A 23,626-nucleotide genomic window follows, 5' to 3' on the forward strand; every position below is an offset into this window, starting at 1 on the left:
CTGGCTGAATCAACTTTAGGAGACGGTCCTGGCGCTTGCTGGACTTTCTTGGGCGCCCTGAAGCCTTCTTCACAACAATTGAACCTCTCTCCTTGAAGTTCTTGAAGATCCGATAAATGGTTGATTTAGGTGCAATCTTACTAGCAGCAATATCCTTGCCTGTGAAGCCCTTTTTGTGCAAAGCAATGATGACGGCACGTGTTTGGTTAACAGAGGCAAAACAATTATTTCAAGCACCACCCTCCTTTTAAAGCTTCCAGTCTGTTATTCTAACTCAATCAGCATGACAGAGTGATCTCCAGCCTTGTCCTCGTCAACACTCTCACCTGTGTTAACGAGAGAATCACTGACATGATGTCAGCTGGTCCTTTTGTGGCAGGGCTGAAATGCAGTGGAAATGTTTTTTGGGATTAAGTTCATTTTCATGGCAAAGAGGGACTTTGCAATTAATTGCAATTCATCTGATCACTCTTCATAACATTCTGGAGTATATGCAAATTGCCATCATAAAAAATGAGGCAGCAGACTTGGTGAAAATATTTGTGTCATTCTCAAAACTTTTGACCACGACTGTATATACACAGTGGACAGACTGAACATATTCAGCATTGTGCATGTAAAGCCAGTCTGTCTAAGGGGTGAACATACTCACTGGGCATTGCTGTGAGGAGTAGGTAGGTAGAGATGTATTGGTTGCTGGGGAGGGAGGGAGGGATGGAGGGAGGGACAGAGAGAGGAATCTATAGGAGGAACAGGGGCTGTAATCTGGGATTAGAGCAGGTGTGCCTAACCATGTTAATGAGAGAGAGAGAGAGAGAGAGAGAGAGAGAGAGAGAGAGAGAGAGAGAGAGAGAGAGAGAGAGAGAGAGAGAGAGAGAGAGAGAGAGAGAGAGAGAGAGAGAGAGAGAGAGAGAGAGAGAGAGAGAGAGAGAGAGAGAGAGAGAGAGAGAGAGGGCGATATGTGGGAAAGGGCGGTGAAGTGGGAGGGGCCAGGGGACAGGAGAAGAGAAGGGGGACAGGAGAAGAGAAGGGGGACAGGGGACAGGAGAAGATAAGGGGGACAGGGGACAGGAGAAGAGAAGGGGACAGGAGAAGAGAAGGGGGACAGGGGACAGGAAGGGGGACAGGGGACAGGAGAAGAGAAGGGGTCAGGGGACAGGAGAAGAGTAGGGGTCAGGGGACAGGAGAAGATAAGCGGTCAGGGGACAGGAGAAGAGAAGGGGGACAGGGGACAGGAGAAGAGAAGGGGTCAGGGGACAGGAGAAGAGAAGGGGTCAGGGGACAGGAGAAGAGAAGGGGGACAGGGGACAGGAGAAGAGAAGGGGTCAGGGGACAGGAGAAGAGAAGGGGTCAGGGGACAGGAGAAGAGAAGGGGGACAGGTTACAGGAGAATAGAAGGGGACAGGGGACAGGAGAAGAGAAGGGGGAGAGAGATGGAAGGAAGAAGAGAGAGAGAAAATGAAGGAGAGTAACTGTTGTATGGATGGATAGATAGTGTGTGTGAGTGATGATTCCAGGGTGGAGAGCGAGTGTCCTTCCCATAATGAGTCTTTAGAGAAAAATGGTTCTGAGCGGACAGACAGACGAATTGTGGGAAGATGGAGTGAGCTATAGTATAAGAGTGATGACTCGTGGGTAAAGAGAGACATTGTAATGGGCCCTGATCAGACCAGGAGTGGGAAGGAAAAGGCATCAATCACTCTGGCATTTATTGAGTGGGACTGGGTGTTCCACCATCGTCCCTGTGGACTGTTTAAAGCACACGCATGTTAATTAAGGTAAGGGGACGTGAGCAGCCAATGAGCTATGGCCAATTGGGACATCAGCGCAGGTACAAGGGCTGCTGGGAAATGGGGGTGACATAACTGCCATTACATCACTGTGGCAGAGACACACACAAGCGCTAAACTATGCATATATACGCATGCCCCCACCAATACACACACGTACTGTACATACACACCCACCAGTACAAACACACACCCACCAGTACATACACAGACACGTACTGTACTGTACATACACACACACACACCAGTACATACTAATACACACCTACCAGTACATACACACACACGTACTGAACATACACACACCAGTACATACAAATACACACCCATCAGTGCATACAAATACACACCCACCAGTACATACAAATACACACCCACCAGTACATACACACACACACACACACACACACCAGTACATACAAATACACACAAACACAAAATGATGTATCTATTGAGGAAAGGAGTAGGACTTGTATATAGTAAAAGATGAATGATGTGTGGTGGAGACACATTTACAACTAATGCCTCCTTCCTCTCCTCCTCCTTTTCTTCATGCCAAACCTGTCCACAGAAGGTCAACAGGGGGAGGGGAGGAATAAACAAGAGATACATGTAGGTTCCTCTGCTCTGCTGCCTCTTAATGAATATGAATGACTTGTGTTCAAGGGGCCAGCAAACAAGCTGATCAGTCATTAGAAACAGAGGTAAACAGCGTTATGGCTTGTTACATAGACATTCATGCAAACGTGAACTATGGCTGTCCCCGACTAAAAAAAAAGATTGGTTGACCGTTTTTTCCATATATAGACAGACACACCCTATGTGTTTGAATAGAATCAACTACATATGCACTGAGCTTGTCTGATGCTTTAAGCACACTGTTTGATTAAATAATTAACACACACAAATTATTCAAGAAAAAGAGCCCGATGGTCACACTGTGTTAAAAAAAATGACAGTGAGTGCCTATATGACTGGCGCACGTTGTCTCACTCTCCTCCCTACTGCAGCGAAAAGGCACCATAGCACAGCAAGTGTTTATTACGCTGTCCGTGCTGAAGCTGCAACATTATTTCAGTCATTTAGTTTTTTACTTGTTTCTGACTGAAAAGTTCTGTTACCGAAATCCCAAATTTTTTAAGGAAAAACATTCCCTATTCCCTCAACCTCTCTTTAAGTGAAACATGTAAGCATCGCGTGCATGTGACTAATAGGGCCTGACCTATAGCCTATCATAATCACATCAATACATTGGTTAGAACAAACTCCGAACACAGTAACACGTGACAGCAAAATGGATGTGGAGGGCATGAAAAAGAAACTTGAAACGGGCGAATGTTTACTGGTTGCTCAGGAGGGAAAGGGAAAGTCAGATCTGTGGAAGACATTTAACTTAGTTGTGGAAACTATTGGAGATCAATAAAAAGGAGGGTATAGGAGCAAGTGTTGCGTGAGTATTATGTGTGCCAAACAGTTGCTTTTAGATTACAATATTATTACTTTTTTTTAACCATTTGGAACAGTGTAAACAACACTAAATAAATAAGTGTACCAGAGAGTCTGTTCTAACGAAAAATAATAATATATAAAGCCTACTAATGATAACGACATTACTTATTATTATAATGATCATAAAATAATTGTAATAATAACAATAAGAATGAGATCTAGAAAAAAGAGGGTATAGGATTATGTGTGACAAACAGGTGCTGTTAGATTACAATATTATTTTTCTGCCAGTTTGGAACAGTGTAAACAACACTAAATTAATTAAAAGTAATACCAGTCTGTTCTAACGAAAACAAATTGTAAAGCCATTATTACAGCATAGCAAAGATTAAAAACAGCCAAATCTGTGAAATTGCTTTATCTGACATTTTGCCGTTTTATGAGGCTTGGTGCTCACGGAATCAGTAGGCTATTAAACAAACACTCAAACAGGCAACAGAAGCAAGATCTGTCTTATTTCTGCAGATATATCTGGATGATTTATAAAGCCAGGCTCATTTAACAGTTAAGCTATTGATTATAGACCTAATTAAGTTGGGGTTTCCTCTCTCCTCAATTTTCTCAGACAATTAGGCTAAGGCAAGGGCTGTTTCCTCGTCTCTGCTGCTGCCTCCGCCGCATTGTTCTCAATCCCAATATGCTGGTTAACTTTGCTATTATGCACATAGCAACATAGGGAAAAGCAGCAATTATACGGCACATTGAAGATTATGTTTCAGAAACCGTATCCAACGCGGGAGAAAGCGCATTTTATTATAAAATAATATTAGATTTATTAGTGTTGCGCCATTATTTTTAATTAATATAACCATATACAATTTCAGCATCACGTCTTAGAGTGATGGACTGTGCCATCCCTGTGGCCTCCGCAATGGAGACAGGCGCGAATCAGACAGGTGTCTTGTGCACCATGAAAAAAAATGAAAAAATTGCAACTGCTTGACCAAACAATCAACCAGTCGACTAAATGGGGTCAGTCGTAATGTAAACATTGCGTATATTCAGAGGATGACATCATTTATCAAATCGGTTTGGTTTTTTACCTCTGCTGTTTCAATCCACACATCATACACTGAGATGTCACAAACCCTTCTGATGTCACAAACCCTTCCTCTCCTCTCTCCCAATCTTTCCTTTCCTCCATTTCCTTTCTCCCCCCTCATTTTGAGAGAGAGAGACAGAAAGAGAAAGGGAGGGAAAGAGAGCAGCGTGTTCTCTCTCTTCCTCCTCCACTCCTTTTAGAACACACGTGGTACAGTAAAGCACCCAGCAAAACACACTTCACACACCCCGTTCTGAAAACACACTTCACACACCCCGTTCTGCAAAACACACGAACACACCCCGTTCTGCAAAACACACTTCACACACCCCGTTCTGAAAACACACTTCACACACCCCGTTCTGCAAAACACACGAACACACCCCGTTCTGCAAAACACACGAACACACCCCGTTCTGCAAAACACACGAACACACACACACACACAGACACACACCCTTATCTCTACTAAATACCCAAAGAGAATGCAGACTGTAAAAACCTCTCAATGCATCCAGCATATTTCTTCATAATCCTTTCTCTCTCATCCATTCTGTTGCTTACATCACCCCTTTCATTCATTTTGTCATGTTTCATTCCCCTCTACCCTTTCATTTCAGAGCCTCCTCCTGTTCTGTCTCTACATCCCCAGGCTAGCAGGCACAGCCAGCATCCAACACAGTCACCTCACAACTACAGCCGCTAGACCAGCATCCAACACAGTCACCTCACAACTACAGCCGCTAAACCAGCATCCAACACAGTCACCTCACAGCTACAGCCGCTAGACCAGCATCCAACACAGTCACCTCACAACTACAGCCGCTAGACCAGCATCCAACACAGTCACCTCACAACTACAGCCGCTAGACCAGCATCCAACACAGTAACCTCACAGCTACAGCCGCTAAACCAGCATCCAACACAGTAACCTCACAGCTACAGCCGCTAAACCAGCATCCAACACAGTCACCTCACAACTACAGCCGCTAAACCAGCATCCGACACAGTCACCTCACAACTACAGCCGCTAAACCAGCATCTGACAGTCACCTCACAACTACAGCCGCTAAACCAGCATCCAACACAGTCACCTCACAACTACAGCCGCTAAACCAGCATCCAACAGTCACCTCACAGCTACAGCCGCTAAACCAGCATCCAACACAGTCACCTCACAACTACAGCCGCTAAACCAGCATCCAACACAGTTACCTCACAGCTACAGCCGCTAAACCAGCATCTGACAGTCACCTCACAACTACAGCCGCTAAACCAGCATCCAACACAGTCACCTCACAACTACAGCCGCTAAACCAGCATCCAACACAGTTACCTCACAGCTACAGCCGCTAAACCAGAGAGGAAGAGAGAGAGAGAGAGAGAGAGAGAGAGAGAGAGAGAGAGAGAGAGAGAGAGAGAGAGAGAGAGAGAGAGAGAGAGAGAGAGAGGCACAGAGAGAGAGACACTGTATATATACATAATATGACATTTGAAATGTCTTTATTCTTTTGGAACTTTTGAGTGTAATGATTACTGTTCATTTTTATTGTTCATTTCACTTTTGTTTACAATCTACTTCACTTGCTTTGGCAATGTTAACATATGTTTCCCATGCCAATAAAGCCCTTAAATTGAAAATGAAAATTGAATTGAGTGGTGGGAGAGAGAGAGAGAGAGAAAGAGAGAGAGAGAGAGCGAGAGGAAGATAGAGAGAGAGAGAGAGCGAGAGAGAGAGAGAGAGAGAGAGAGAGGAAGAAAAGAGAGAGAGCGGGAGAGGAGAGAGGAATAGGGAAAGGGGACATGAACACACTAGAGGTGTAGAGTCATAGAAATCAGTTGTAGAACAGAACAGGACAAAAATAATCAATGACAGATGTATAGAGAGAAAGCAGAGAAGAAGAGAGAGAGATGGGGAGGGATAGATGGAGAGAAGAAGAGAGAGAGATAGAGGGACAGAGACATAGGAGGTACTCACAGCGTCAGACATCCTCCCTGTTATCGCTGAGTAGTTCCCTGGGTCGTTAGCTTCATTGCTTCGGTGACATTGCTACAGCCGTTTCACCATGGCACCCAGGGGTAAGCAGGGTTTGGCTTGTGCTTTTACTGCCTGCTGCTGTCGTTCCACTACTTGTCCTCCACTCTCTTTCCTTTTTTTTATTTTTTTTTATCCTCAGAGTCCCCCTTTCCTTTTCTCTGTTCCTTCTCCACTCCCTCCCCCTACCTCTGCTTCTCTCTCTCTCTCTCTCTTTCACGCACGCTTGATGGGAGAGTCCTCTGCAAGGTCTTACTCTGTCTTTCACTGTCGGTGAAGCATGCCTTCTCTCCCTCCCTTTCTCCCTCACTCATTCGCTATCCATCTCTCTCTCGCTGGCTTTCAAGCTCTAGGACTTGCTCTCCTTCTGCTGTATCCCAATCTCTTTCCGTTACTCTTTCACCACTCTTTTTTTTTTGCCTCCTGGTCTTCCACCCTTTCACTTTCTCTCTCACTGCAGTAGACACAGCACACACACTCTCACACCCACAAAGTCAGAGACGGGGTGACAAAATAAGAGCGATAGAGAGGAAGAGGGAGAGAGCTGTAGCCAATAACGTGAGAGTGGAGGAGCGCTAGAAACAAAGGGTAGAAATAGACCCGGAGAGATGGAGATAGGGCCAGAGACACACAACCCCACACAGAGACCTATGACTTCATCAATTCAGACCCACGTCATGTGCAGACACATACATACATGCACATGTACGTGCACACGCAGAGACTTGCTGAGTGCTCCAGATATAGACCCATGACTTCATCGACCATCTAACCCCCCTTTCAGAGACGGGGGCTCGTTCATATTGAATCAGAGAAAAGGGGGGGGGAGAGAGAGAAAGAGATGGGAAGTGAGTGAGAGAACGTTCAGTACAGAACTGGGGATATTCCTGTGGCTGTAAAGCATTTTTGGAGAGCATATGCACGCACGTACACACAGAGGGAGAGTCACTGGGAGGTCCATTCCTTTCCTCAGAGCAGGTCTCTCTCTCTCTCTCTCTCTCTCTCTCTCTCTCTCTCTCTCTCTCTCTCTCTCTCTCTCTCTCTCTCTCTCTCTCTCTCTCTCTCTCTCTCTCTCTCTCTCTCTCTCTTCTCTCTCTCTCTCTCTCTCTCTCTCTCTCTCTCTCTCTCCTCTCTCTCTCTCTCTCTTCTCTCTCTCTCTCTCTCTCTCTCTCTCTCTCTCTCTCTCTCTCTCTCTCTCTCTCTCTCTCTCTCTCTCTCTCTCTCTCTCTCTCTCTCTCTCTCTCTCTCTCTCTCTCTCTCTCTCTCTCTCTCTCTCTCTCTCTCTCTCTCTCTCTCTCTCTCTCTCTCTCTCTCTCTCTCTCTCTCTCTCTCTCTCTCTCTCTCTCTCTCTCTCTCCTAGTGTTGAGATCAGCCGTTTCTGTCCACCTACCCATGCTCTGGCCAAGACACTCCATACACACACAGCTACATCACAGTCCTCACACCGTCAGCTCCACAGCTAGTGTAGGAGACGGCTGGAGCTGCTTGATTGACTGTCTGCCTGGAAGTGAGACATCATTGGCTTTAATAGAACTGGAAGGATAAATACAGCAGAGCCTTGCTTACAGTGCACTCTGGTGACCACTCTCTGTACTGCAGCTGTGGCGTGACGGGAGCATTTGTGCAAAGTGCACTCTGTCCCTTACATGCATAACAGATACACTCTCAGTGTACTCCATTTTCCACTCCCACCTTCCCCCATTCTCTCTCTCTCCCTCTCTCACCAAGCAGCATAAAGATGACATAACATTAAAACAGCATAACTTAGTCATATCCACAGAGAAAATGCTAGGACGATGCTAGTCAGAGAACGTTGTAACAAACGTTCCTCCATATAGAGATGTCAGCTTGCATAATATGCAGTGAATACCTTCTGCACTTTAATTTCCCATGCATTCCTATAGCATTGAATACAACCAAGGGCATAAAAACAAGCATCATGAACAAAACTTGTAGATGCATAGAATATTGTTATGATTTAGCAAAAGCAGGTGTAATCATGTACCGGAAGAGAACGAGATGGAGGGAGAGATACAATAGATGTGGGGAAGAAGAGAGATGGAGGGAGAGATACAATAGATGTGGGGAAGAGGAGAGATGGAGGGAGATATACAATAGATGTGGGGAAGAAGAGAGATGGAGGAAGAGATACAATAGATGTGGGGAAGAAGAGAGATGGAGGGAGAGATACAATAGATGTGGGGAAGAGGAGAGATGGAGGGAGAGATACAATAGATGTGGGGAAGAAGACAGATGGAGGGAGAGATACAATAGATGTGGGGAAGAAGAGAGATGGAGGGAGAGATACAATAGATGTGGGGAAGAAGAGAGATGGAGGGAGAGATACAATAGATGTGGGGAAGAAGAGAGATGGAGGGAGAGATACAATAGATGTGGGGAAGAGGAGAGATGGAGGGAGAGATACAATAGATGTGGGGAAGAAGACAGATGGAGGGAGAGATACAATAGATGTGGGGAAGAAGAGAGATGGAGGGAGAGATACAATAGATGTGGGGAAGAAGAGAGATGGAGGGAGAGATACAATAGATGTGGGGAAGAAGAGAGATGGAGGGAGAGATACAATAGATGTGGGGAAGAAGAGAGATGGAGGGAGAGATACAATAGATGTGGGGAAGAAGAGAGATGGAGGGAGAGATACAATAGATGTGGGGAAGAAGAGAGATGGAGGGAGAGACAATAGATGTGGGGAAGAAGAGAGATGGAGGGAGAGATACAATAGATGTGGGGAAGAAGAGAGATGGAGGGAGAGATACAATAGATGTGGGGAAGAAGAGAGATGGAGGGAGAGATACAATAGATGTGGGGAAGAAGAGAGATGGAGGGAGAGATACAATATATGTGGGGAAGAAGAGAGATGGAGGGAGAGACAGACAGAGAGAATGGCAAGGAAGGCAGAGTTGTAGAGAGGAAGGAGAGAAATAGGAGAGTGGTGACATGGTGCGAGGTTGCCAGGGCTGACCCTCACATCCCTCCTCTACTACACACTTTTCCCATTACCTACAGACAGCCTCTGGAAGCTTGATAACCCAGAGGGGGGGGGTGTGGAGAGAGCGGGGGAACGTATAAGGTAAGAGAGCGAGAGAGAGAGAAAGGCGTGAGAGAGAGAGAGAACGGAGGGAGAGAGAGAAAGGAGGGAGAGAGAAAGGAGAGAGAGAGAGAGAGAAAGGAGGGAGAGAGAGAAAGGAGGGAGAGAGAGAGAGAGAAAGGAGGGAGAGAGAGAAGAGCGTGGAAAAGGAGAAAAGACAGAGAGGTGAGAAAAGCTAGCATGTAGAAATATACTTTTCCCATGGAACACAACTGCACATTCTCCACATGACAAATGTCCAGCAAATGCAACACAGTTAATCCAAAGAATCAATACATACCGTACCACTACTGCTTCTTAATAAAACAACCAGACATTCATAGCCACAGAAAACCACCGTACCAGAACCAAAACCTTTCAACATATCTCTGGAGGGTCAAAATGTGCACACTCCTACAGAACGCTACCTTAACCAAGACTGAGCCCTGGGGTGTGAATATCATTGAAGGAACCAGGTTTCTCTGTCCAACCACAATTACCAAGTCTGCCTGAGTCAGCAACAATACCAGCTCAATATGGACAGGTTAAGACCATGTCACACCATAGAATGATGGAGAGGTCCCCATCTCCCCAATGTGGATAAACCAGCCAATACATGTCGGTGGAAACACTCTGTCCTTGTACAGTTTTTTATTCTCTTTAAAACATACCCTCGGAGTAACTATTACAAGTGTAATATAGCTGGAATAGAGGTGTATGTATTACACAATAGCAACATAGAGGCAATATTTATCTCAATGCTCTCCAGACACTCCCACAACCCCCTGATTTACAGGATATTCAGTAGGTGCTGTCAGCCCAACGCATCAATGGGGGCACACTGCCTGCCCTCCAGGACATCTACAGCACCTGGTGTCACATGAAGGCCAAGAAGGTCATCAAGGACCTCAGTCACCCGAGCCACGGCTTGCTCACCCCGCTACTATCTAGAAGGACAGTACAGGTGCATCAAAGCTGGGACCGAGAGACTGAAAAACTGTTTCTATCTCCAGGCCATCAGACTGTTAAATAGTCACCACTAGCCAGCCTCCGCCCAGTACCCTGCCCTGAACTTTAGTCACTGTTACAAGCTGGTTACCACCAGGTACTCAACCCTGCACCTTAGAGACTGCTGCCCTATGTACATAGTCATTTAATACGGGTCACTTTAATAATGTTTACATACTGTTTTACCCACTTCATATGTATATACTGTATTCTAGTCAAGGTTCATCCTATATAACTGTTGTACACACCTTTTCTATTCATATACTGTCCATAATGTCTATACACACAATCCTATACAAATACACTCAGTGGCCAGCTTATCTAGTTCCGAGTCGGACCCCCCTTTGCCTCCAGAACAACCTGAATTCTTTGGGCATGGAAACGTTGGTCAATTGGTATCAAGGGACCTAACGTGTGCCAGATATTCAGGATATTCACTAGGTGCGCTACTAGGTGTAATACATCTGTAATACAGTATATTCACTAGGTGTGCTACTAGGTGTAATACGGCTGTAATACAGAATATTCTCTAGGTGTGGTACTAGGTGTAATACTACTGTAATATGGTACTAGGTGTAATATGGCTGTAATACAGAATATTCACTAGGTGTGCTACTAGGTGTAATACGGCTGTAATACAGAATATTCTCTAGGTGTGGTACTAGGTGTAATACGGCTGTAATACAGGATATTCACTAGGTGTGCTACTAGGTGTAATAAGGCTGTAATACAGGATATTCACTAGGCGTGGTACTAGGTGTAATACGGTTGTAATAAAGGATATTCACTAGGCGTGCTACTAGGTGTAATACGGCAGTAATAAAGGATATTCACTAGGCATGGTACTAGATGTAATACGGCTGTAATACAGGATATTCACTAGGTGTGGTACTAGGTGTAATACGGCTGTAATACAGGAGTATGATGTATCTCCCTTTATAAGACCCCCCCTCCCGTCCTCCTCACCTGTCGTGGTCTCGGCCAACACCCCACACACGGATACTGCTGATTGGCTGAGAGTGGAGCAGGCTGTGGTCGTCAGGGTCAACCAGGGTCAGATCACGGTCCTGCAGCACCAGCAGCATGCCCTTACCCTGATGGGACGATCAATATGTCAATACATCAATCAATGCGCCCACACACGCACACACGCACACAGTGTCCTCACCTCTCCCCAGACCCCAGCGGAGTCTTGTATGTCCCTCCTACAGTAGGACAGCTGTCTGATACAGTGGTGGACAGCCACACTGCTCCTTCCCTCTGTCAGGTCCCTCTCTGCCATCTCCACCCAGCCCAGAGAACGCACCGGGAACGACTACAACACACATAGATGGATTCATATACATTTAATATAATATATACAGACTCCTAGCCAGTACCCCCGCCCACACACACACACACACACACACACACACTGAATAATAAACACACTTATACTCATTAGTAGGGGTGAAAGTAAAACGGTCCAGTCTGGTAAGTGAATCTGTAGATCTCTGGTCAAATGTGTGAAGAGAGGCCTTTTAACAGTGGTAGGCTATAATGCAGCAGATACCATGGGTGTGCGTTCAAGAGGTGAAAGTAAGGCGGTATGGTCTGGTATGGCATCCCGGCAAAATAAATAGTGGGGGTACGCAGTACCGGTCAAACATGAGGCTATCACAATAATTAAAACAAAATGTCAAGAAAAACACTTTTTTTATCATTACAGCATGTCCGAGGCATGAAAAATGAGCGAATGGACTTGAAAACGGGTGGTATAGCCTACGCTCTAAAATGCGATGTGGTTAGATGAAAACATATACATTTTGTCAAGGCAGAGAGATGAGTGGCCAAAACCGAAACGCGGGAGGACAGTAGTGGCCAACACCGAAACGCGGGAGGACAGTAGTGGCCGACACCCGAGACGCGCGAGGACAGCAGTGGCCGACACCGACGCGTGCGGACAGCAGTGGCCAACACCGAGACGCGCACGGACAGGAGTGGCCGACACCGAGACGCGGGAGGACAGTAGTGGCCGACACCCGAGATGCGGGAGGACAGTAGTGGCCGACACCCGAGATGCGCGAGGACAGCAGTGGCCGAAACCCGAGATGCGCGAGGACAGTAGTGGCCGACACCCGAGATGCGCGAGGACAGCAGTGGAGGCATACATTCTGGCCTAATGACAATCGCCAAATGTCATTACACTTTTTTGGTGTAACAGATGTCTCTTTCCATTCATCACTGTTTTAAGGCTGGAAATATGTTGCGAGTGGCTGAACGTGTGGGTAGCCTAGTTAAAGAGCCCTTTGATGTTGTCCTCTGTAGCTCAATTGGTAGAGCATGGTGCTTGTAACGCCAGGGTAGTGGGTTCGATCCCCGGGACCACCCATACGTAAAAATGTATGCACACATGACTGTAAGTCGCTTTGGATAAAAGTGTCTGCTAAATGGCATATTATTATTATTATTATTATGTGATTGTTTGACAATCAGATGAAAACATCATGACTGGTTGTGTTAAAAGTTAAATGACAAATGGTTGTGTTGAAAGTTATATGACAAATGTTTACGACTAGGCCCACAGAGATCCTATTGAATTCATAGAGATTCTATATGTAATTCTATGATTAGGCCCCTAAACATTTTTGGTGCATGCGCAAGCGACAGTTTATAAAATATAAAGGCTGTGGTTCAGTGCATCCCAGGGCTTTGACAGAGACAGAGACAGAGAGAGAGGGAGTGAGAGAGTGAGAGAGAGAGAGAGACACAGAGACAGAGGGAGAGGGAGAGACAGAGAGAGTGAGAGAGAGAGAGAGAGAGAGAGAGAGAGAGAGAGAGAGAGAGAGAGAGATAGAAAGCCCAGAGCCAGCCCTCCCTCTACAGAGCACCACAATGTATTCTTCTTCTCTTTAGGGACAGACCCCAGGCTTTTGTTCTCACTCTCACACACACATGGACAAACATGCACACAGACTGACACACAAACAGGTGTGTATGAACACACAGAAATGCATACAAGCAAGCAAGCATGAACGCACTCATGCACTCACACACACGCGCATGGACAGACACACATGAACACATTATCCGTTAACGTGTGAAACGTTCAACAGCTGTTCTCCATCTGAATGTTTCCAGGTACATTAGGCCTAACTGTTTACTCTCTAAATCCTTCCTCCTCTTTTTCTTCTCCCTCTCTTTACCTTCTGGTCATTCTCACTCAGAAACCGTATCAACATCAACAACAACAACAACCTCATCAAACTATGATGCTATTATAGTTTTGTTTTGTTTTTATATTAGCTTTCATTTCTATTCGTTTTTCTCAAAATTCAGTTTAGTTTCACTTATTTTCCCTACTTGATTTACTAGTTTTTATCCAGTTTTAGTTTGATAAAAACCTTTCTATTTCGTTTTTATATCATTTAGTTTCAGTTTTAGTTTTAGTATTAGGGACAGAAAGTAGCCTATATATGAGAGGCCAGTACCCATGTGTGTTGTAGGTTCTATTTCCTGTTATCTAGTGTTAGCTAGTGTTGGCTAGTGTTAGCTAGTGTTGGCTAGTGATGGCTAGTGATGGCTAGTGTTAGCTAGTATTAGCTAGTGTTAGCTAGTGATGGCTAGTGATGGCTAGTGTTAGCTAGTGTTGGCTAGTGTTAGCTAGTGTTAGCTAGTGTTGGCTAGTGTTGGCTAGTGATGGCTAGTGTTAGCTAGTGTTGGCTAGTGATGACTAGTGATGGCTGGTGATGGCTGGTGTGGCTGGTGTTAGCTAGTGATGGCTATGGAATCCCAGACCTAGAGAAACAGCACTAGGTCTGGGGAGGATCTCAGATTCTCTTGGACATAAAAAAAAAATTCCAGGAAGGATCGGTCCTCTTCAGACAGACAACACTCCCAACAAATCACGGGTAGGCGGGCAAAGCCTGAAAATCTAACTCTTTCAGTAGCCTGTAGGGAGACATACAGTCTAAGAACGTTGCCATTCGAAACCAAAACCTTCGCCGTGGTTTTAGTGAATGTAGATGTACAATCTAGCAAAATGCTCTCATAAAAAATATCCTCCACATTCTACATCCTGCTAGCTAGCAAGCTACAACCTTGTGTCCAGTGGGGATGTTTACGCTAGGGCAGGGATGGACAACTTTGATGGGGGCCACAAAAATTCTGAACTCATCATTTACATTTACATCATTTAGCAGACGCTCTTATCCAGAGCGACTTACAAATTGGTGCATTCAACTTATGATAGCCAGTGGGACAATCTTTTTTTTTGGGGGGGGTAGAAGGATAACTTTTATACTATTCCAGGTATTCCTTAAAGAGGTAGGGTTTCAAGTGTCTCCGGAAGGTGGTCAGTGACTACGCTGTCCTGGCGTGTCGTGGGGGAGCTTGTTCCAGGGCAGCAGTGGCTCGTGGGTCTGCTTCGTACCCACATCCATACCCACACATGCAGTCAGAGCCGGCCTAAAAAATCTATAACATGTTAGCTGACATGGACTAACTGAGTTACTGTCAGTGACTGACATATGAGAAAAACTGCTGATGCAAAACCACATTTCGAAATTGCACCTTGTGCATTCTACTATTCTAACTCTCAACAGTAAGTTGAGACCCCGACTGAGTTCCACCTCTGCTAGGGCAACTACCGGATAAGGCAATGACGTCACCAGATAAGGTACGGTCTTCCTTGTTCCAACTCCTCCTCTCTGTCCCAAGCGATGCAGGTACTTGTACAGATGTGTATGCTGAAACATTGTTACACTGTGCGAGGCAACCCATCTGTCTACAGACTATGTAGCTAGTGATAGTGATGCACAAGCTAGGCCTATTTGAAACATCGCCATCTCCGAGCAGCATTTACCTGCTTGAATTTTTTATTTTATTTTTGCCCTATGAGAAAAAAAAAACTGAACATAATTTATGATGACTTTTATTTTATTTTAGGTCATTTTGGAGTCAAAGATAATAGTTTCAGTATAGTTTAAATTTTTCTTAATTATTTTATTTCAGTTTATTAAATAGATTTTTCATGATTCGTTTTAGTTTCAGTTTTAGTTTACTATAATAACCTTGCTATGACATCACCCCCCACCACCTCTGTTGGGGAGCATGTACATTAACCAATTATCCAGCAGGGGGCACTTAAACCTGCCATTTAGTAGCAGAGCCTTGGTACAAGGCAGTAGTTCACTAAACTACCACTAGGTGGTACTGCTACAGAATCTCAATGGACAGCACATTACATCATTCCAGCCCTCCCCTTCCTCTGGATAGGTGACAGCATGGTTAGTATTCCATTGTTGTCCTCTATCCAACCTTGTAAAATCAGTGATTAAGGAGGTCTCACCTGTCCCTCTGGGTCAGTGCAGGCACTGTTGAGGTCCACTGTCTCTAACTGGGCAGGGCTACAGACGGAGAGATAACCATGAGCAAAGACATTAAAGTGTGTGTGAATGACTGAATAATAATGAGAAATGGTCAGGAGAAATGTGACGAATGTGCTAATCAGAAATCCAGGCTATGCTGAATGTCTGGTAAGCAATGTTGTTGAATACTGGGAAAGGGAAAGGGGGATACCTAGTCAGTTGCACAACTGAATGCATTCAACTGAAATGTGTCTTCCACATTTAACCCAACCCCTACTGATCAGAGAGGTGGCAGGGGGCTGCCTTAATCGACTGTCTGTGTGTTTTATGGTGTGTGTCTGTGTGCGTCTTACTGCAGTCTCAGTGAGGCGTAACGAAGAGTAGCTCCTTCAAAAGCTTTCAGGCTGGGGTCAGGATAGACTGGGTAGTCCTTCAGCTCCTAGATAGAAAGGGGATCAAAGAGAAAGAGAGAGGGGGAAGAGAGAACGAGAGAGAGATAGAGAGCGATAGAGAGAGAGAGAGAAGAGAGAGAGAGAGAAAAGAGAGAGAGAGAGAGAGAGCGAGAGAGAGAGAGAGAGAGAAAAGAGAGAGAGAGAGCGAGGAGAGAGAGAGAGAGAAAGAGAGCGAGAGAGAAAGAGAGCGAGAGAGAAAGAAAAGAGAGAGAGATACATTAATATCTAATAATAATAATAATATGACATTTAGCAGACGCTTTTATCCAAAGCGACTTACAGTCATGTGTGCATACATTTTTACGTATGGGTGGTCCCGGGGATCGAACCCACTACCCTGGCGTTACAAGCGCCATGCTCTACCAATTCAGCTACAGAGGACCACATCCCTTTCATATTTTATATATATTGATACTTTTTACTATCTCTTACATATCCGAATTTTTAAGGTACACATGTGTGATTTCAGTTGTTTCTGAGCCTGTGTACATGGTGCCGTTAGTAGTGTGTAGTCTTACACTGACAGTGTAGCTGGTGTTGTCAAAGCCTCTGTCAGGCAGAGGGAGATCAGAGGGAGGGGTGGAGGAGGAGGGAGAGGAGCCGGAGGGAGAGGGCACAGGCTCCAATGAACTGTCTGATACCAAACTGCTAGGACGCTGCAGAGAGAGGTAGAAAGCGGAGGGAAGAGAGAACAACCGAGAGAGAGCGAGAGAGTGAGAGAGATAAAGAGAGAGAGAGAGAGAGAGAGAGAGAGAGAGAGAGAGAGATATGACATTATCAAAGGAACTCTAGCGGCAGGACTCAGTGTACACAGAGTGTGTGTGTGAGTGTGTGTGTGAGTGTGAGTGAGTGTGCGTGAGTATGTGTGAGTGTGCATGCATGTGTGCGAGTTTGGCTGCGTTTAGACAGGCAGCGCAATTCTGATATTTTTCTCACATCAGATCTTTTTCAGAGCTGATCTGATTGGTCAAAAGACCAATTTGTTAAAAAAAGACCAGAATTGGACTGCCTGTCTAAACACAGCCTTTGAGTGTGTGTGTGTACATTATGTGTGTGTGTCAGGCCTCACCTCGCTGGGGGGTCTCAGGGTGACTGTGTCGCCCTGCTGTGAGCCAGGGTGTGGGTCGAGGTGTGTCGTGGCGACAGGGCGGTCGTACTGGGTGGTGCCAGTGGGGACATGCCAGAAATAGATCTCTGATTGGTCTGTGACCTCACGCCAGCCTGGGGGAAGGTCCCCCTCAACCCACACATCTGATGTACCACACAACAACACACATTAACTACACACAGATCACATACACTGACATAAACACACACTCATATGCAGACACAGATATACGTGTATGTAGAGAGACTGACTTAGACACACACACAAATACACACACACACGCAAATACACACACAGAAATACACACACAGACAAACACACACACATACTAAAGTGCACACACACAACTCAGACACTCAGATACACAGACAGTGGTCTAGGTCAATTCTGAGATGGTCATCCTGTTCTGTTGTCATAGCAACCATTGGGCTCAACTCCTGAAGTAGCACTCAGAGGACACAGGCCTCTCTGTCTCCCCTCTCTATTTTTGTTTTACCTCTCTCTCTCTATCTCTCTCTCTTCCTCTCCTCTTTTTAACTTTCTTCTTGCTTTCTCTCCCCTTCTATCCTATCTCTCTCCCTCTCTTCCTCCAATGCCTGCAGAGTACGGTGGCTCACAGGGGTCATTAAGGATTCTGCAGTTTCGCTGAAGTCATAGTCATCAAGGAGAGATGTGCTACATTTTCAATCAAGACTGAGTGTTCTAAAAGACTTCTAACAGAAAACGAGAGAGAGCGAGATTGAGAGACTGAGTGAGAGAGTGAGAGACTAACCTGAGAAAGAGAGACAGAGAGATAGAGACAGAGAGAGAGAGAGAGAGGAGAGAGAGAGAGAGAGAGAGAGAGGGGCATACCTACAGGCAATACTATATGACCAGAGTGCTCTGTGGCTCTAAAGCAGTACACTATAGGGAATAAGGTGTTATTCAACAGTATACAGTTGAAGTCAGAAGTTTACATAAACTTGGGTTGGAGTCATTAAAACTCGTTTTTCAACCACTCCATTAATTTCTTGTTAACAAACTATCGTTTTGGCAAGTCGTTTAGGACATCTACTTTGTGCATGACCCACGTGGAGTTCCAGGTCTCCGGCAGCCTCTGGAACTGCCGTTCTGCGGCCAACAAGGCAGAGTTCATCTCAGCCTATGCTACCCTCCAGTCCCTCGACTTCTTGGCGCTGACGGAAACATGGATTACCACAGAAAACACTGCTACTCCTACTGCTCTCTCCTCGTCTGACCATGTGTTTTCGCATACCCCGAGAGCATCTGGTCAGCGTGGGTGGTGGCACAGGAATCCTCATCTCTCCCAAGTGGACATTCTCTCTTTCTCCCCTGACCCATCTGTCTATCTCCTCATTTGAATTCCATGCTGTCACAGTCACTAGCCCATTCAAGCTTAACATCCTTATCATTTATCGCCCTCCAGGTTCCCTTGGAGAGTTCATCAATGAGCTTGACAAGTTCCTTTCCTGAGGATGGCTCACCCCTCACAGTTCTGGGTGACTTTAACCTCCCTACGTCTACCTTTGACTAATTTCTCTCTGCCTCCTTCTTTCCACTCCTCTCCTCTTTTGACCTCACCCTCTCACCGTCCCCCCCTACTCACAAGGCAGGCAATACGCTTGACCTCATCTTTACTAGATGCTGTTCTTCTACTAATCTCACTGCAACTCCCCTCCAAGTCTCTGACCACTACTTTGTATCCTTTTCTCTCTCGCTCTCCTCCAACACTACTCACTCTGCCCCTACTCAGATGGTAATGCGCAGTCGCAACCTTCGCTCTCTCTCTCCCGCTACTCTCTCCTCTTCCATCCTATCATCTCTTCCCTCTGCTCAATCCTTCTCCCTCCAATCTCCCGATTCTGCCTCCTCAACCCTCCTCTCCTCCCTTTCTGCATCCTTTGACTCTCTATGTCCCCTATCCTCCCGGCCGGCTCGGTCCTCCCCTCCTGCTCCGTGGCTTGACGACTCATTGCGAGCTCACAGAACAGGGCTCCAGGCAGCCGAGCGGAAATGGAGGAAAACTAGACTCCCTGCGGACCTGGCATCATTTCACTCCCTCCTCTCTACAGTTTCTTCCTCTGTTTCTGCTGCTAAAGCCACTTTCTACCACTCTAAATTCCAAGAATCTGCCTCTAACCCTAGGAAGCTCTTTGCCACCTTCTCCTCCCTGCTGAATCCTCCTTCTTGATCCAAACCAGTCAGGTTTCAAGACTGGTCATTCAACTGAGACTGCTCTTCTCTGTGTCACGGAGGCTCTCCACACTGCTAAAGCTAACTCTCTCTCCTCTGCTCTCGTCCTTCTAGACCTATCTGCTGCCTTTGATACTGTGAACCATCAGATCCTCCTCTCCACCCTCTCCGAGTTGGGCATCTATGGCGCGGCTCACTCTTGGATTGCGTCCTTCCTGACAGGTCGCTCCTACCAGGTGGCGTGGCGAGAATCTGTCTCCGCACCACGTGCTCTCACCACTGGTGTCCCCCAGGGCTCAGTTCTAGGCCCTCTCCTATTCTCGCTATACACCAAGTCACTTGGCTCTGTCATATCCTCACATGGCCTCTCCTATCATTGCTACGCAGACGACACACAATTAAACTTCTCCTTTCCCCCTTCTGATAACCAGGTGGCGAATCGCATCTCTGCATGTCTGGCAGACATATCAGTGTGGATGACGGATCACCACCTCAAGCTGAACCTCGGGAAGACGGAGCTGCTCTTCTTCCGGGGGAAGGACTGCCCGTTCCATGATCTTGCCATCACGGTTGACAACTCCGTTGTGTCCTCCTCCCAGAGTGCAAAGAGCCTTGGCGTGACCCTGGACAACACCCTGTCGTTCTCCGCTAACATCAAGGCGGTGACCCGATCCTGTAGGTTCATGCTCTACGACATTCACAGAGTACGACCCTGCCCTACACAGGAAGCGGCACAGGTCCTAATCCAGGCACTTGTCATCTCCCGTCTGGATTACTGCAACTCGCTGTTGGCTGGGCTCCCTGCCTGTGCCATTAAAACCCTACAACTCATCCAGAACGCCGCAGCCCGTCTGGTGTTCAACCTTCCCAAGTTCTCTCAAGTCACCCCTCTCCTCCGCACACTCCACTGGCTTCCAGTTGAAGCTCGCATCTGCTACAAGACCATGGTGCTTGCCTACGGAGCTGTGAGGGGAACGGCACCTCCGTACCTTCAGGCTCTGATCAGTCCCTATACCCAAACGAGGGCACTACGTTCATCCACCTCTGGCCTGCTGGCTCCCCTACCTCTGCGGAAGCACAGTTCCTGCTCAGCCCAGTCAAAACTGTTCGCTGCTCTGGCACCCCAATGGTGGAACAAGCTCCCTCACGACGCCATGACAGCGGAGTCACTCACCACCTTCCGGAGACACTTGAAACCCCACCTCTTTAAGGAATACCTGGGATAGGATAAAGTAATCCTTCTACCCCCCCTTACCCCACCCCCCCAAAAAATAAAAAACTGACTAGCATAAGGTGAATGCACCAATTTGTAAGTCGTTCTGGATAAGAGCGTCTGCTAAATGACGAAAATGTAAATGTAAGTCTGGTTCATCCTTGGGAGCAATTTCCAAACGCCTGAAGGTACCACGTTCATCTGTACAAACAATAGTATGCAAGTATAAACACCATGGGACCACGCAGCCATCATACCGCTCAGGAAGGAGACATGTTCTGTCTCCTAGAGATGAACGTACTTTGGTGCAAAAAGTGCAAATCAATCCCAGAACAACAGCAAAGGACCTTGTGAAGATGCTGGAGGAAACAGGTACAAAAGTATCTATATCCACAGTAAAACGAGTCCTATATCGACATAGCCTGAAAGGCCGCTCAGCAAGGAAAAAGCCACTGCTCCAAAACCGCCATAAAAAAGCCAGACTACGGTTTGCAACTGCACATGGGGACAAAGATCGTACTTTTTGGAGAAATGTCCTCTGGTCTGGTGAAACAAAAATAGAACTGTTTGGCCATAATGACCATTGTTATGTTTGGAGGAAAAGGGGGGATTCTTGCAAGCCGAAGAACACCATCCCAACCGTGAAGCACAGGGGTGGCAGCATCATGCTGTGGGGGTGCTTTGCTGCAGGAGGGACTGGTGCACTTCACAAAATAGATGGCATCATGAGGAAGGAAAATTATGTGGATATATTGAAGCAACATCTCAAGACATCAGTCAGGAAGTTAAAGCTTGGTCGCAAATGGGTCTTCCAAATGGACAATGACCCCAAGCATACTTCCAAACCTCAATCCTATAGAAAATGTGTGGGCAGAACCAGCTCCATTAGGAGGAATGGGCCAAAATTCACCCAACTTATTGTGGGAAGCTTGTGGAAGGCTACCCGAAACGTTTGACCCAAGTTAAACCATTTAAAGGCAATGCTACCAAATAGTAATTGAGTGTATGTAAACTTCTGACCTACTGGGAATGTGATGAAAGAAATAAAAGCTTAAATAAATCATTCTCTCTACTATTATTCTGACATTTCACATTCTTAAAATAACGTGGTGATCCTAACTGACCTTAGACAGGGAATTTTTACTAGGATTAAATGTCAGGAATTGTGAAAAACTGAGTTTAAATGTATTTGGCTAAGGTGTATGTAAACTTCAGACTTCAACTGTATCTCCAACCAGACAGGACGATAGACCGACAGGCAGACATACAGACAGACATACAGAAAGTATATCTCCCACCAGACAGACCAACAGACAGACAGACAGACAGACAACCAGCCAGTCACTCAGACAAACAGACATAAAGCCAGCCAGAAGGTATATCATATCATTGTCTCACCTATCTCCTGTGGGGTCTGAGGGGAGGGACTCTCCTGGGACAGGGTGGTCCAGCTGGAATCCTCATCCTCCAGGGGAGACTCCACCTTCGTCCTCAGAGTACCCAGTTTAGGAGCTCCTTTCTCTGGGTCCGGGCCGAAGGATGCAGGGGGGGTCTGGAGCAGGAGAGGGGTATTCTCCTCCCCCCTGGGCTGCTTAGGGGGTGAAGAGGGGGGGCGGTGGAGGTACGGGTTCTCATTGCTGGGGTGCAGCTCCACCTTGATCACTCTGGGCGGGGGGGCCTGGGCGCTCCGGGAGGGTTTGGGGGGCGTCTCAAACCCATGTGGTTGACCCTGGCCCTGGTTTAAGGCCTCCTTTCTGCCCTGGGGAGGGGGAAAACTCTGAATCTTGTTCTCTTGGGCCCAGTTGAGGTTGTTTTGGGGGGAGATGGGGGGAGATTGGGCCCCCTGTAGAAAAGACTGATTAGCAGTTAGAGGAAGAGGGTGCCACTCCATGTAATCCTCCTGTTTTGGGGTCTGTTTTTCCTCCTCAGGTCTCTCTCTCTCTTTATCCGGGCTGACCTGATCTTTCTCAGGGCAGGGGTGCTTCTCATCCTCTTCCTCCCCTTCCTTGCTGGGAAGTTCTTCTTTCTTGTTTTCTACCCTAGGAGGGTCCTCTTCCTTCTCATGGAACTCCAGAAAACTCTTGGTCCTCCGACAGAATGGGGGTGGGCCCTGGGAGTTGTCTTTCTCCCCCTCCAGCCAATCAGTGCTGTGTATGGGAGTGATGATGTCATCCTGCTCTTTGACCTCCGTGTTGGTCTTACTCTGCTCCTGTTGCTGGGTCTCAGCCTTCCTCTGCAGGTTGGCACCGTTCTTCGCCAGCTTGGGGTTGGTGGAGAAGAATGAGGAAGAGGAGGAGGAGTAGAGAGCAGAGGATGAAGAGGACTTGGTGGGGAGGCGCTTACCACCGGTGGGGGGCTGGTTTCGGGTGGGAGGGGCGAGGGTGTCGCTCAGCCCCATGGCACTGCGCACGCTGGTCATGGCATATCTATGGCGACTCTTTGGTAAAGTGGCAGAACTCCCCATTTCCATGGCAGTAGGGGACTCCTTTATGACATCACGACCCAGGAGTTGGTTGTAGGAGGAGCGCAGGCTGAGGGAGGTGGGAGGGGCGGCAGGGGGACCGCTGTGATTGGCCAGGCCGACAGAGGAAGGGGAGGAGCCACTGCGGGAGAGAGGGGGGGTGTGGACGGATGTCATGACTGACGAGAGGTCAAGAGGTCAACTGGAGAGGGAGAGAAAAGAGGAGAAAGGGCTCACTAGGAGTACAACAAAACACACATGCACATGCAGCACACACACACACACACACACACCAGCTCCAAGCTCTCATAGGAATTCAACATCTGATACTGGTGACGGCGCCCATTATCCACCACAGTACTTGAAGGAAACTTGGCCTGAG

At 46.8% G+C, this 23,626-nt stretch overlaps 1 protein-coding gene across 6 annotated transcripts in view; it reads right to left on the reverse strand.

The window, feature by feature from the left end:
* LOC121585958 (amyloid-beta A4 precursor protein-binding family B member 2-like) overlaps positions 1–23,626 on the reverse strand; it is a 45,020-nt gene that overhangs the window by 15,470 nt on the left and 5,924 nt on the right. For all 6 annotated transcript variants that reach the window (XM_045204974.1, XM_045204976.1, XM_045204973.1 and 3 more), the window contains 7 exons: positions 22,182–23,446; positions 17,339–17,520; positions 16,788–16,925; positions 16,171–16,256; positions 15,799–15,856; positions 11,638–11,784; positions 11,436–11,563 (listed from right to left, as the gene is read on the reverse strand). In XM_045204974.1, the coding sequence (XP_045060909.1) occupies positions 11,436–11,563; positions 11,638–11,784; positions 15,799–15,856; positions 16,171–16,256; positions 16,788–16,925; positions 17,339–17,520; positions 22,182–23,421 (1,979 nt within the window). In that variant the 5' untranslated portion in view covers positions 23,422–23,446. The remainder of the gene's footprint in view (positions 1–11,435; positions 11,564–11,637; positions 11,785–15,798; positions 15,857–16,170; positions 16,257–16,787; positions 16,926–17,338; positions 17,521–22,181; positions 23,447–23,626) is intronic.

This window comes from Coregonus clupeaformis, chromosome 2 (genome assembly GCF_020615455.1).
Source record: "Coregonus clupeaformis isolate EN_2021a chromosome 2, ASM2061545v1, whole genome shotgun sequence".
Lineage (NCBI taxonomy): Eukaryota > Metazoa > Chordata > Actinopteri > Salmoniformes > Salmonidae > Coregonus > Coregonus clupeaformis.